General features: G+C 37.4%; 1 protein-coding gene across 5 annotated transcripts in view; it reads left to right on the top strand.

The window, feature by feature from the left end:
- asap1b (ArfGAP with SH3 domain, ankyrin repeat and PH domain 1b) overlaps positions 1–13,138 on the top strand; it is a 78,880-nt gene that overhangs the window by 34,133 nt on the left and 31,609 nt on the right. For all 5 annotated transcript variants that reach the window (XM_046834027.1, XM_046834024.1, XM_046834026.1 and 2 more), the window contains exons 4-5: positions 6,137–6,209; positions 8,638–8,783. In XM_046834027.1, the coding sequence (XP_046689983.1) occupies positions 6,137–6,209; positions 8,638–8,783 (219 nt within the window). The remainder of the gene's footprint in view (positions 1–6,136; positions 6,210–8,637; positions 8,784–13,138) is intronic.

Raw genomic sequence — 13,138 nt, 5'->3', positions numbered from 1 at the left:
AATACACGGGTGCGCTTGGTAGAAGCGCGGCGCTGAACAGCACACGAGTGAACGTGGGATGAGCAGCAAAAGCATAGAATTAACAACGGCAGGATCGGGGGAATTCGGGATGCGCTTTGGGAAGAAAAGCGCAGCCAGTGAGAGAGTGCGGCGTTCGAGTGGGAAGGCACGTACCGGGATACGCATGAGCGATAACGACAACGACCGCCATGAACCAACATATATCAACAATAACGGACGGTGAGAGTGTGGAAGTGAGGGGTTTAAATAGGAGCTGGTGATGAGTGCTAAATGTGTGCGATTGAAGCCGGGAGCTTCAGAGAAAGCGGAGGTTTGACAGCTGCCGAAGGGGGCGTGGCAGGTGGTTTCCTGACAGTTAACAAACATGTATGTACATTTTTACAGCATGCATTCAACAAATCGCGGCAACGATGTTGTGTAAAAAAAACTCCAAAAACACGTGCATGTACATTCTCATTTATTAACGCACATCATGTACATAAAGAAATTTCAAGCACGATAATATATTGGCACCATATTGGTTTTCGTTTATCTCGATCATCGGTTACCTCGATGCATTTTGGCATATCCTAGGCCCTCAACATAACCGGGTTCCACTGTACCTGAGTGAGTAAATGAGTAATTGTACCTCCAATATCTGCCATAAAGTGATTAGTGTGATTGTCCTTAGTGTCCATGTGCAGTATGGTGTGGTATAAAGTGCCACTGTCCCGTTCCATTCCAGAGTTAAAGTGTCATAGTGCAAAAACAAACTAAAGTTGTGCCGAAATGAGTGACGATGGAGAGAGAGATCCAGTACTAGATCCTGAGTGTTTCCTGGTTTAAACTCCGAATGGCCTACTGGCCTCCTCCTCATTCTCTCTGTGTTTGCTTTCAAGGAGCGGAAGCGCTTTCCTAAACGCAACAAGGAAAATAGTCTATTGTTGGGATTGTTGAGGGCCTTGATCTTCCTGGTCCTGCACCACGTGCTGTAGATGTCCTGCAGGTTAGGAATCTACACAATGTTAGGCTTCTGTCCTTAAAATGCCCTGCCACAGAACCCATACATTTCATATAGTTAATTAAGTCAGATTGAATAAAGTAAAAGATCCTAAATAAACTATTTTATTGTGTTTATTAATGCAGTGCATGTTTGGAATAATTGTGCGCAATATATTACATGCAATCGCTTCTCCCACACTTTAACTGTTATAGACTGTGACAGTTTAACACACTTTTTCTCTTTTTCTTTCTCTCACTCTCCTTTATTTGTGTGTGTGTATGTCTAACATTATCCGTGTGTATGTCAGTATGTGTCCATGTTGTCTGTATCTGTATCTGTGTGTATGTGTGAGTGTTTCTAGCTGTTTGCTTTTTTGTTTACACACATGCATATGATGTAACACGGAGTGTGTAAAACTGAGTGAGTAAAATGTACGGAGCTTTGGCTGCATCCAGAATGAGTGTGTGTTGAGGGAAACCATCCTGTTCCTGGTGACAGTGTTTCATGTGGTGCTGATGCTGCAAGAACATCCTGTAAACCTCTGTCATTACACCGGGCTGCAAAAGCGTTTTAATAAAAAAATCCTTTGTGGTAAAGTAATTATAAGTCTGTGTGTGTGTGAGATTTTGTGTGTGCGTGTAAAGAAAGCAGTTCAGCAGTTTGGGAGGGAAATGCCTGCTTTGCTGTGGGAGGAACACTGTGTCAGCAGAATTCCTCAGGCAGCATTCACAAAGCTGAACTCTGACCCATGTGTCCTTCCGCAGACATTCATTTAAATAGTGCCATATAATTTTTTTTTTTTTAATAGATTTTTTACCCAGAAAATGCCTAAAATTATATTAAATAAATAAATAATAATATAATGTGGGTTTTTTTTTTTTTTTATGTCTTTATGACCTCACACAATATCGGATGACTAACATCCTGCTTTTTTGTTTTGGCAGTCCTAGTCTCTGCTCTCATCTCAGACTGTTTGAAGAAAAAACAAATAAAACCAAAAATATTTAGAGTGAGCAAAACTTTCAACTTTCAAGGTCACTTAGACTACAATAAACACTGGCAGCACAGGTACTACGGGTGATTGAGATGAAACCGGGTGTGGAGTTTGGATTGCTTTTGGACTGGTCTGAGAACATCGTTAAAGTGCAGCTTTTAGCTGTTTGAGTGGAAGCTTCATTTGACTAATAAAGACAAATACATCCTTATCTCTTAGAGAGCTATAAGGAAATCAATGTTCTGGATGAGCATCTCAGAAATGTATGTGCTAACTATCAGGCAACTAACAAACTAATTTATGAACACCATCTAACCATCTAACACCAGAGGTTCCAGATTAAAAGCACCTACTACAAAGCAAAAACAGAACAGTAAAACATTCATGACCATTTTTATACGTTTTTTTGTTAATTTCTATAGAGTAGTGAAAGTGATATCAGGATAGTCCTTGAGAATGCTGCCTCTAGTGCATTTTGCCAAATCCAGGTATAAAGCACAGTGTCGGGACGTCATGTTTATATCCTGGATACAGTAACGGCAGCAGTTCTAAATGAAGCCAGGTGCATGCTGTGCGATTTTGGCCACGATTTGGTTGTCTTAGACAAATTTTGGGAAACCTGTAAGATATTGACGTATTCTCCGACAGCCGATTAATGGCTTTGCGCCGTTTTTTCCTCTGATGAAATTCTGGCAGTGTCCGAAGATTTCACACACTTTGCTCCAGCGTGACTTCTCCTACGATGACCATCAAACCGAGAACCGATAGGACCGCCAAACACGATGGCACAATAAGCTCGACAACTTCAAACCACCTCAGGGAAAATGTGTAAACAAATCAAGTGAACAGTAAAGCATGAAGAGAAACTTATCGAGTTTTGGAGGAAAAAAAGAGCGTTTGAATAACGTTTTTATTACCTTGTCTTATGCTATGGATCATGTTCGTACAGTCTGACAAGCAACAGCCACAAATGACTATACAAATCGCACAGTGTGCATTAGTCTGTTTCTTGTGTTAAATGCATGTGTTGTGTGTGTGAAGGCATTTGAAATTCTTATCTGGATCAAATTATGAGGAATTCAATCCACATCAAAGTCAGAACAGACCATTAGAAAATCTTGCTTGATTAAGGATTTCTTCTGTGGACATCATGCTTTAATGTGAATTAGACATTAATTCATTCAGTTCAGTTCAATTCAGTTTTATTTGTATAGCTGCTTTAACAATTTATATTGTCCTAAACACCTTTACACAGATAAAAAGGTTATAACATTAGAATGTACAAGTTTAGTTCCTATATGTTTGTTCCTTATATGTTTATTCCTAATGAGTCAACCAGTAGTGACAGTGACAAGGAAAAACTCTGAGAAGGTATAAAGAAGAAACCCTGAGAGAAACCAGATTTTAAAAAGGAACCCATCCTCATCTGGGTGGCACCAAATATCTATTTATTCTAGTCGTATCATTGCTGAGGTGTGCTGTTTAGTGATCTGCGATTAAATGCCGAACTGTTTATGCAAATCAGAAACTTTTTAGAATAAGAGTTAATGAGATTGTCTCTTATTACGGAACGGGGCATCAAGCGAACAGTCACTGAATAGTCAAAGCGTCGTTTTTTTTTTATTGTGTATTAGCATTGGATTGCAGTTGTGTTTATTTCTCAGTTATTGATTCATTTTTTGTAAACAAACTGATGCTCAGAATAATTCCATTAGTTTTAAATAAACACAACTTATAAACAATAAAACAATAAAAATTAGTTTGTGTCGTTAACACTTTTTATGTTGCAGATATTTGTCTCACGTGCATCAAGATTTGCTTTATTTACAGTTTAACAGAATTTGAGAGATTTCAGTGGTCAGCTTTTTAATGATAATATTGTCATACTCATCATTTGAAAATCGTGTTCACAGTTGTGCGGCAAAAACAAAGGAATAGCTGTTCTAATACTTGTAGAGGAGAACGCATAACCCTGAGTACTTCGCTGTGAGGTCTGTACACATCACTGTAGTAATGCATATACCGCGTTTAAGACAGTGTCTCTTATGTTTATGTTTGCTTCAAAGGACGTCTTATATTTTCATGTACAATAATGTATCGGTACATTAATTTATGTATGGTTATGATTTATAATTATGAAGATTTATAGACACAGCCTGTACTGTGATTGGTCATCTGTTTATCATGCCGCTCGTACAAAGGCATCCGCTTGGGTTCTTACGGTAAATATAATTTATATTACTGGTATTATTTTAATATTATATTACTATAATTCTTAATTAATATATTAATATTAATATTTTATCAGTCAATACATTGTGTGTTGCAACAGACCTATGGTACTACCGTAAATACATGATGACTGGCGAACTTAACTAGAGGTTATTTTTGGGGAAACACGGTATATAAATGATGATATTTAAAATAACATTAGTCAGGCAGCCACTGAAACATTAACCTTATGGGCCAGTTTCAGCCACTGTTTCAGCCACTGAAACATTAACCTTATGGGCCAGTTTCTAAATGTATTTTCTGTCCATCTGTCAGAGCAATACATTTTTGGGCAATGACCAAAAAAAGCCACATGAATCGCCATCTATTCGCAATTGATATCTATTTGAGTCTCCTATCACTCAGTGTTAGTCATTATTCTTACATCAGAACATCAGAAACAGCCAGAGCCCAGCCTTGTGACACTGTTGACATGCATACACCAGTGTATTCCTAAAAATCAGTTCTGAGATAAGAGTGTTATGTGTTTATATATACTGGGGGAAATATGCATGTTGTCAAAAAAGATGAACACATTTACATGCTTTACATGAACAGGACAATTCCAGGTCTATGGAAGTCAGACAGTAATGTCAATAATCTTGTGTTAAATAGTAGTTTAAATACACTGAGAACTGACCATCAACTTGAGGGTCAGTAGGTTTGTTGATTAGATCCTAACAGACCCTGATTAGTCTCTACTAGCTCAGGTTATTGTCTGTGTGGGTTTCCTCTGGGTTCTCCAGTTTGCTCCCACATTTGCAAAACATACCAGTAGGCAGACTGTCGAAGATAAATTGTCCCTGAGCTGTGAATGAGTCCAGTATGTGAATGTGTGTATGGTGGACTGGTGTCAAAATCAATCTGTCAACCCATCCAAATGTACTTGTGTGTAATTGAGGTTATAATTTAGAGCAGCATGAACTGTGTATTATAATAATAATTATAATAATGTCTTTATAAGCCAGTTTATAGAATACTTAATTTTTTATTTGCATGTAAAATAGGGTTCCTGACACATTTGCTGTGCAGTAAAATATTTACAGTTATAATGATTATTATAAATGTTATATGGCCACTTTGAAAATGTGCACTCAACAGATTTTTCCTCAGAATCTGCAGTCCTACTATTTATTTATTTCAAATAAAAAAAGATTTGGGGCAGTCTGCATCTTCTAGGCTAGGGTTCCCCAACCTCCGGGTCGTGTACCGATACCGTGCTGCGGATCATTCAGTATATAACTTCAGTGTTCAGTAATAACTTTTTTTTTTTATTTTTGCTGTGTCGGATGGGGCTTTATTTTACATTTCCATTCAACCTATGTCAATTTCCCACCATTGTTTTAGTCACAGTTCTTTTTTATGCTTTGATAAATGAAGCTAGGACTGATTCTGCATGATATATGTAATAATTCAATTAAGAATTGATTAATATAATATGTATATTAGTGATATGCATGATATCCCACCCAACTCCCTCTGGCCGTGGAAAAATAGTTTTGCATGGAAATGGTCCGTGTTTGAAAGAAAGGTTGAGGACTGCTGTTCTGGGCAATAATATTTGGACTGTAACCAATTGCAATGCTTTTTGAGATTTTAAGCAGTGTGCTGAGTATGTTACTGAACTTTCACATACGTGGATTTGACTCTGTTTTATATTGAACACTGGTGCATTTTCCTGTTTGGTCCTGTTACAGTATGTAAGGATCCTAGTGCAAGTAATTTGTTTACTCTCTTTATATCTTGCTCTCTTTCATTTTCTCTCTGTCCTTTTCTCTCTCTGTTTATCCATCTCTATATTTATCTATATTTCTCTCAGTGATTATATGGGATTGCACATTTACAACTCTGTACTCTTTGTTTTTTAGGCCTTGGATCAGGACAGGACTTCACTGCAGAAAGTTAAGAAGTCTGTGAAAGCCATCTACAATTCTGGCCAAGGTAAAGAATCCCCCACACATGCAGGGACACGGAAGGATTTGACGTATTGATGGTTTCTTTTATCAGTCTGCTAGTAACTTCAGACACTCAAGTACACACACAGCAAATCAAGCGAGGCAAGGGATTGTGAGTTAGAACATAAGTGTACTTTGTGCACTTTAACTTGAAATGTATATAAATAAATGTGACTTGCTATGCTCGGTGCCTGTGCTTCAAAATGAAAATAAGAAATTCTGAATATCAGCTGAAGACGCAGAGGACAACATTTATTACTGATCAAAAAAAAAAAACTGTGAAAAGAAAGTGACTTTGGAACTTGTTAGTGTATCTTTTCCAGTATTGTTTATAAACAATAGAGTAATTATGTATATTTGAACAATTATTAAATGAATTGTTATGTAATGAAGGTGAAGATTGTATGATGTATGATGTAGACAAGTAGATTTTAGTGCACTTTGGTGTGTTTCCAACATTGTGCCAATACTTCGAACACCCACTCAACACCTACTCATTTTCATTTTTAGTTTTTCTCACTCGCGCTCTCGCGCTCTCTCTCTCTCGCTCGCTCGCTCTCTCTCTCGCTCGCTCTCTCTCGCTCGCTCGCTCTCTCTCTCTCGCTCGCTCTCTCTCGCTCGCTCGCTCTCGCGCTCTCTCTCGCTCTCTCTCTCTCGCGCTCTCTCTCGCTCTCTCTGTCTCTCTCTCGCTCGCGCGCTCTCGCTCGCTCTCTCTCGCTCTCTCGCTCTCTCTCTCGCTCTCTCTCTTGCACTCACTCTCTCTCTCTCGCTATCTCTCGCTCTCTCAAACACACACACACACACACACACACACACACACACACACACTACAACTCTACAAACACATCTTCGATTAATGAAGTTGTGTCTTCAGGCTGTAATGTTTCTGTTGGAGAATCGCAGACAATTTTACTTACTGCATTTTCTGCTTTGTGTTGTCCCTGCTGCTATGAGGTCATTAGACAGACCTGATTTCATTTGTTCCATTATGCAATGCCAACAATCTAGAAAAAGCTCATTAGCTCATGTGATAGAGGTTACTTTCAGTATTTCAGCTGATCTTGTGTGGTGATTTCCACTTCATTCCAGCAAAATGAGGCTTACTCATTAGTGTACACAAAGTAGTTACACGGCTGAATAAGTGCAATTTTCTTTAAAGTGCACTTCATATTGTTATTGTTGAACTTTCGAAACATCACTGGGTGCAGGCTCTGTGTGTCAGACTGTTCATTTTGATACTGAGACCAGGAAGTGAAAGAACAGAAGATTCGGAGTATACATTATGACTGGATCATAAATGTAGTGGTTTTTTCACAGCACACCTGATTATAAACATTTCCAGCTATAACATGACAAGGTTCATTTTAATGTGTTTGATCTTATAGAAACTATTGTTTCCAGAGTAACAGCTTAGACAAAAAGACTTGTAGAGATGATTCTCCAAAAATATGAATACTAATCATAAATAGATTTAGTATCTTTCAAGGGTAAAAAAGGGAAAAACCTGTTGGTGTTTTCTTTTAAGGCAACATTTACTCAACATTTATGGAAAGACTTTTCTGTTCTTATAACAGTTAGTGGCAAATCTGTAATTTTCATTGGAATTTAAAAAAGGAACTTTAATTCCATTCAGTTTAGTTTTATATGTATAGCACATTTAACAAAGCAGCTTTACAGAGATAAACACTTTATAAAATGTGAAGTTATATGTTAGGACCTATATTTTTTTTATTTATTATAAGTTTTCCCCAATGAGCGAGCCAGTGGTGACAGTGGAATGGAAAAACAGCCTAAGAGAGAAAGACACCTCACGTTGTTGGTGTATTGCTCAGTGATGCGTCCTTAAATGTGGAAATGTTTATGTGAATTGCAATCCTAAGCCATTGAAGTGGACTGTTTTTTTTTTTTTTTTTTTTTTAAGTTATTATTATTATTAATTACAGTCCAACTTAGTTATTTCATCCAAAAAAAGAAAAAATAAATCAAGAAGTCTATTTTTGTGCTAAATTCAAGAGAAAGAAAAAAGAGAGGATGAGGAGCGGAAATGACTTTTTATAGCCGCTATGTAACTTAAATAATAAAAGGAACTGGTTGTATGGACATTCCACATTAAATGAAGCAAAGTTTCAAATTATATGATGTTTATTTATAATAAAAGAATTGTTGGCACACTTCTGTGGTATAAGTGGAATACAATTCTTGATTGTATGTGTGTGTGTGTGTGTGTGTATATACTCAAGATATACTCATTATGTACTTTATTTATATCACTATTATCAGATAAGCCAGATGTCGTTACAGGCATTTTGCAGATAAATGTTTTTGAGTACCACACTCACTCATTTATGTTGCACTGTAACACAGTTTTGAATATATGAATATATTCTTGTGTGTGTTTGTTTATGTCTGTCTAGAACATCTTCAGAATGAGGAGACATATGCTCAGGCACTGGATAAGTTTGGTGGGAACTTCATCAGCCGGGACAACAATGACTTGGGAACAGCCTTTGTTAAGTTCTCCACTCTTACAAAGGAGCTCTCGTCCCTGCTCAAAAACCTGGTGAGCTTTTATATCAGTACAGTGTGTGTACAGTGTGAGTTGAGTCCTCAGCTCAATTGCTTGGTGTGGGACTTATATAGTATTTATATAGGGTTGAACTTTGGAAGCTGACGTTTTGCTCAGGTGGGTAACGTATAACTTCAGCACATACCGTAGTTTGGATGAGGTGTTGGCTGGATCAGCTGCTTGGTGAGTGCTTCAGAGTGCTGTACACCGGTTGCTCTGCGTTGGTGGAACCTACTTGCATGCCGAGTACAAAAATGTGCGAATGTGTGTATGATTGTGTGAGTGTGGGTGCAAACGTTCTTACTTCCTGGCAATAGCATTGAGAATATGTGTCAGAAATATAATGAGTAGGAGACACAGCAACAACTACACTTCTTCTCTTGTTCACAGACACACACACGTGCACACATGTCCGCGCATGCACACACAAACGCGCGCACGCACACACGCACGCACACACATAATACATGCAAGCAGTGTCTACAGAAGGCATGTGCTAAATGTGGTATTTTTCAGCTGGTGTCTGACTAAAGGAAGAACATACTAAAATTTAATTCTGTCATGTATCTCTCTCTCTCTCTCTCTCTCTCTCTCTCTCTCTCTCTCTCTCTCATATATTCATATATATATATATATATATATATATATATATATATATATATATATATATATATATATATATATATGTGTGTGTGTGTGTGTATGTATGTATGTATGTATGTGTATACATATGTCCTTGTTTGGTCACTTACACTTTCTCTCTGGTTTTTAATTACTTTAAATTGTAGCTGGTGTGTAAAGCTTCTTTCTGTCTAATACACAATGTGAAAATGTATCAGTGTCCAGCAGATCTCTCACCTACGATACACACTCACAAGCAGCAAGTACACATTTAAGGCAACATTTTATTCACCCATTAGAGGGTGTTTGTGTGTGTCTGTGTTTATGTCTGTCAAAGGGAAATTCATGTTTTAAATAGCTTTAAATTGGTGTAAAGTTTATATGGTTTCAATGAGTTCTATAGTTTATCAAAGTCTCAAATACACAGACTCACATACACATATAAAAAGACTCACACACACACCCTCTAAACACCCTCTGAAATCATTTTTAAATAGACAGTAGGAGTAGTAGTAGTCTGGGCTTTTTACCTTGTGCTTTACCAGCACTGTCCAATGGCTTGAAAAGCACAATATTGTTTTACACAGTCATAAACCATGCATCATAAAACAGGGTTTCAAACATAAATTGTGCCTGGCCACATCAGTGTTTATGTGGGCATTTTCAGGTCTATAAACTAAAGCGGTTAACATATCAGTGTGTTATAAATTCTATTGATTAGCTAATAACCAGCTCTGAAAATAGGAATAAGATGATTGTAGGTAAAAAAAAAGTGGTATGTAACAGGCTATTCAGCTATAAGAAGCCTTTGGTGCTCTTTATTGTATTTATGTTAAGCTTTTATATATATATATATATATATATATATATATATATATATATATATATATATATATATATATATATATATATATATATATATCAGGGCTGTCAGTTGAAATCGTATGATTGTCATGAGTTAACTCATGATTAATCTCAACTTAATGGCACTTTTTTTTTTGTTCTAAATGTACCTAAAATAATTTTCAAGTTTTGAATACTCTAACATGGATGGGCATGGACAAATGTGGATGCATTATGCAAATATATGTTTATTATTAGTGAAGCCATACTAGAGCATGAGGACAAAATATTCTTGTAAATGTTTTAAAGTAATTGTGGTGTTTGTGGTTTTAACTGCCGAATGTGTGCAACGTGGGGGATTTGGACTCGGCACATCAGTAAAATGCTTGTCCGAATGTTTAGTGATTAAAATTTATTTTTTTTGGTGGATAAAAAAAAAGTTCTATCTGATTAAAGAAAGGATGCCATTAATAAATGTGTGTTGAATTGAATGTTTAAATTTATCCTCTTTTATATTAATTTATATTTTTAATATAAATGGTCAAACGGATATGCACGCTACATTAATTGTTGTGACCGAACTGTGACATAAAAAACGAGGTACGTACTGAACCATGAATTTTGTGTATCCTTACACCAATAATATATATATACAGTGGTGTGAAAAAGTGTTTGCCACCTTCCTAATTTCTTATTTTTTGCATGTTTGTCACACTTTAATGTTTTCGATCATCAAACTAATGTAAATATTAGTAGAAGATAATACAAGTGAACACAACATGCAGTTTTTAAATGAAGGTTTTTATTATTGAGGGAAAACTAAATCTAAAACTACATGGCTCTGTGTGAAAATGTAAACCTAATAACTGGTTGGGCCACACTTAGCAGCAACAACTGCAATCAAGCATTTGCGATAACTTGCAATGAGTCTGTTACAGCGCTGTAGAGGAATTTTGGTCTACTAATCCAGGGGTGTCAAACTCATTATTTGGCCCGCGAGATCATATCAAATGTGTATTAGAGCTGGCCCGCCAGTATATAGCGCATACACCGCTAATACTACAAATCCCAGAATGCTTTGTTAGTGCGTTGGCGCATCAGTCGAGACCGCTGAAAAACTCTGTGTACTCAGTGCTGGATTTACCCGGAGATTTACCGACTTTGAAGCCCAGAAATGCAGATTTGAACTGCTCAGTAATCCGTTTGGGGTTGACGTGGAAGCGCACCAACCAACCTCCAAATGGAGCTGATTGAACTCCAGTGTAGAGACCTGCTCAAGTCAAAGTACAACTCTGTGTGCTGCACAGTTTCCATGTTTCTTCCCCGACACACTGCTCAAGTCCTCTCTATGATCAGCAGCACATATCTGTGTGAGAAACTGTTCTCTTTAATGAAGATGAACAAAACACCACTCAGGAGTCTCACTGATGAACATCTTCACTCTATCCTGAGGATTTCCTCAGCTCATTGCCTAAACCCAGACATTGATGCACATTGGCTTGAACCAATGTGCATCAGAGTAAATCAGAGTGTAAAAACTGAGCTTGAATGAATGATGTCTTTATGCACTTTTTCTACTCCAAGGCATGGACTGGTAATAGTTGAAAGATTGCTTTTTTTTTTTTTAATTGAAGGAAATTATTATTCTTATTCTTATTCTTATTATTATTGGTTGTGGTGTTGCCCTGTGAAAAAAGCTTTACATTAAAAAGGAATTAGGTCTATAGATAGAGAGAGAGACAGACATAATACCAAAACGAATACCACTGATGTGTGTTTTATTTAAAATTACATTTCTCATGTGTTTATAATATTAAACTTTGGTTGTTCCAGATTCAATATGTATGCAAAAACTAAGTTTGATTCCATATAAAAAGGTTCAACATTACACATCTGGAGAGACGAAAAACATGCACAATTGCAGTCAAATTTTCGATAAATATTGAGTTTGGCCCGCGATTTCATCCCAGTGTTTAATTTTGTCCCCCTGTGAATTTGAGTTTGACACCCCTGCACTAATCTATGCAGAATTGTTGTAATTCAGCAACATTAGATGGTTTTCGAGCATGAACCGCTTTTTAAGGTCATGCCACAGCATCTCAATAGGATTCATGTCAGGACTTTGACTCAGCCACTCCAAAGTCTTCATTATGTTTTTCTTCAGCCGTTCAGAGGTGGACTTGCCGGTGTGTTTTGGATTATTGTCCTGCTGCAGAATCCAAGTGCGCTTCAGCTTGAGGTCACGAACAGATGGCCGGACGTTCTCCTTCAGGATTTTTTGGTGAACAGCAGAATTCATGGTTCCATTTATCACAGCAAGTCTTCCAGTATTGAAGCAGCAAAACAGCCCCAGACCATCATGCTACCACCACCATATTTTACTGTTGCTATGATGTTCTTTTTCTGAAATGCGGTGTTACTTTTACACCGTACGTAATGGGGGACACACACCTTCCAAAAAGTTAAACTTTTGTCTCATCAGTCCACAGAGTATTTTCCCAAAAGTCTTGGGTATCATCAAGATGTTTTTTTGGCAAAACTGAGATAAGCCTTTATGTTCTTTTTGCTCAGCAGCGGTTTCGCTTTAGAACTCTGGCATGCAGACCATTTTTGCCCAGTCTCTTTCTTATAGTGGAGTCAGGAAAACTGACCTCAAATGAGGCAAGTGAGGCCTGCAGTTCTTTGGATGTTGTTGTGGGGTCTTTTGTGACCTCTTGGATGAGTCATCTCTGTGGGCCTCTCCTGGGAAGGTTCTCCACTGCTCCATGTTACATTTGTGAATAATGGCTCTCACTGTGGTTCGCTGGAGTCCCAAAGCTTTAGAAATGGCTTTATAACCTTTTTCAGACTGATAGATCTCAATTACTTTCTCTCTCATTTGTTTC

This window comes from Silurus meridionalis, chromosome 21 (genome assembly GCF_014805685.1).
Source record: "Silurus meridionalis isolate SWU-2019-XX chromosome 21, ASM1480568v1, whole genome shotgun sequence".
NCBI lineage: Eukaryota > Metazoa > Chordata > Actinopteri > Siluriformes > Siluridae > Silurus > Silurus meridionalis.
This window is presented reverse-complemented; position numbering and strand designations above follow the sequence as displayed.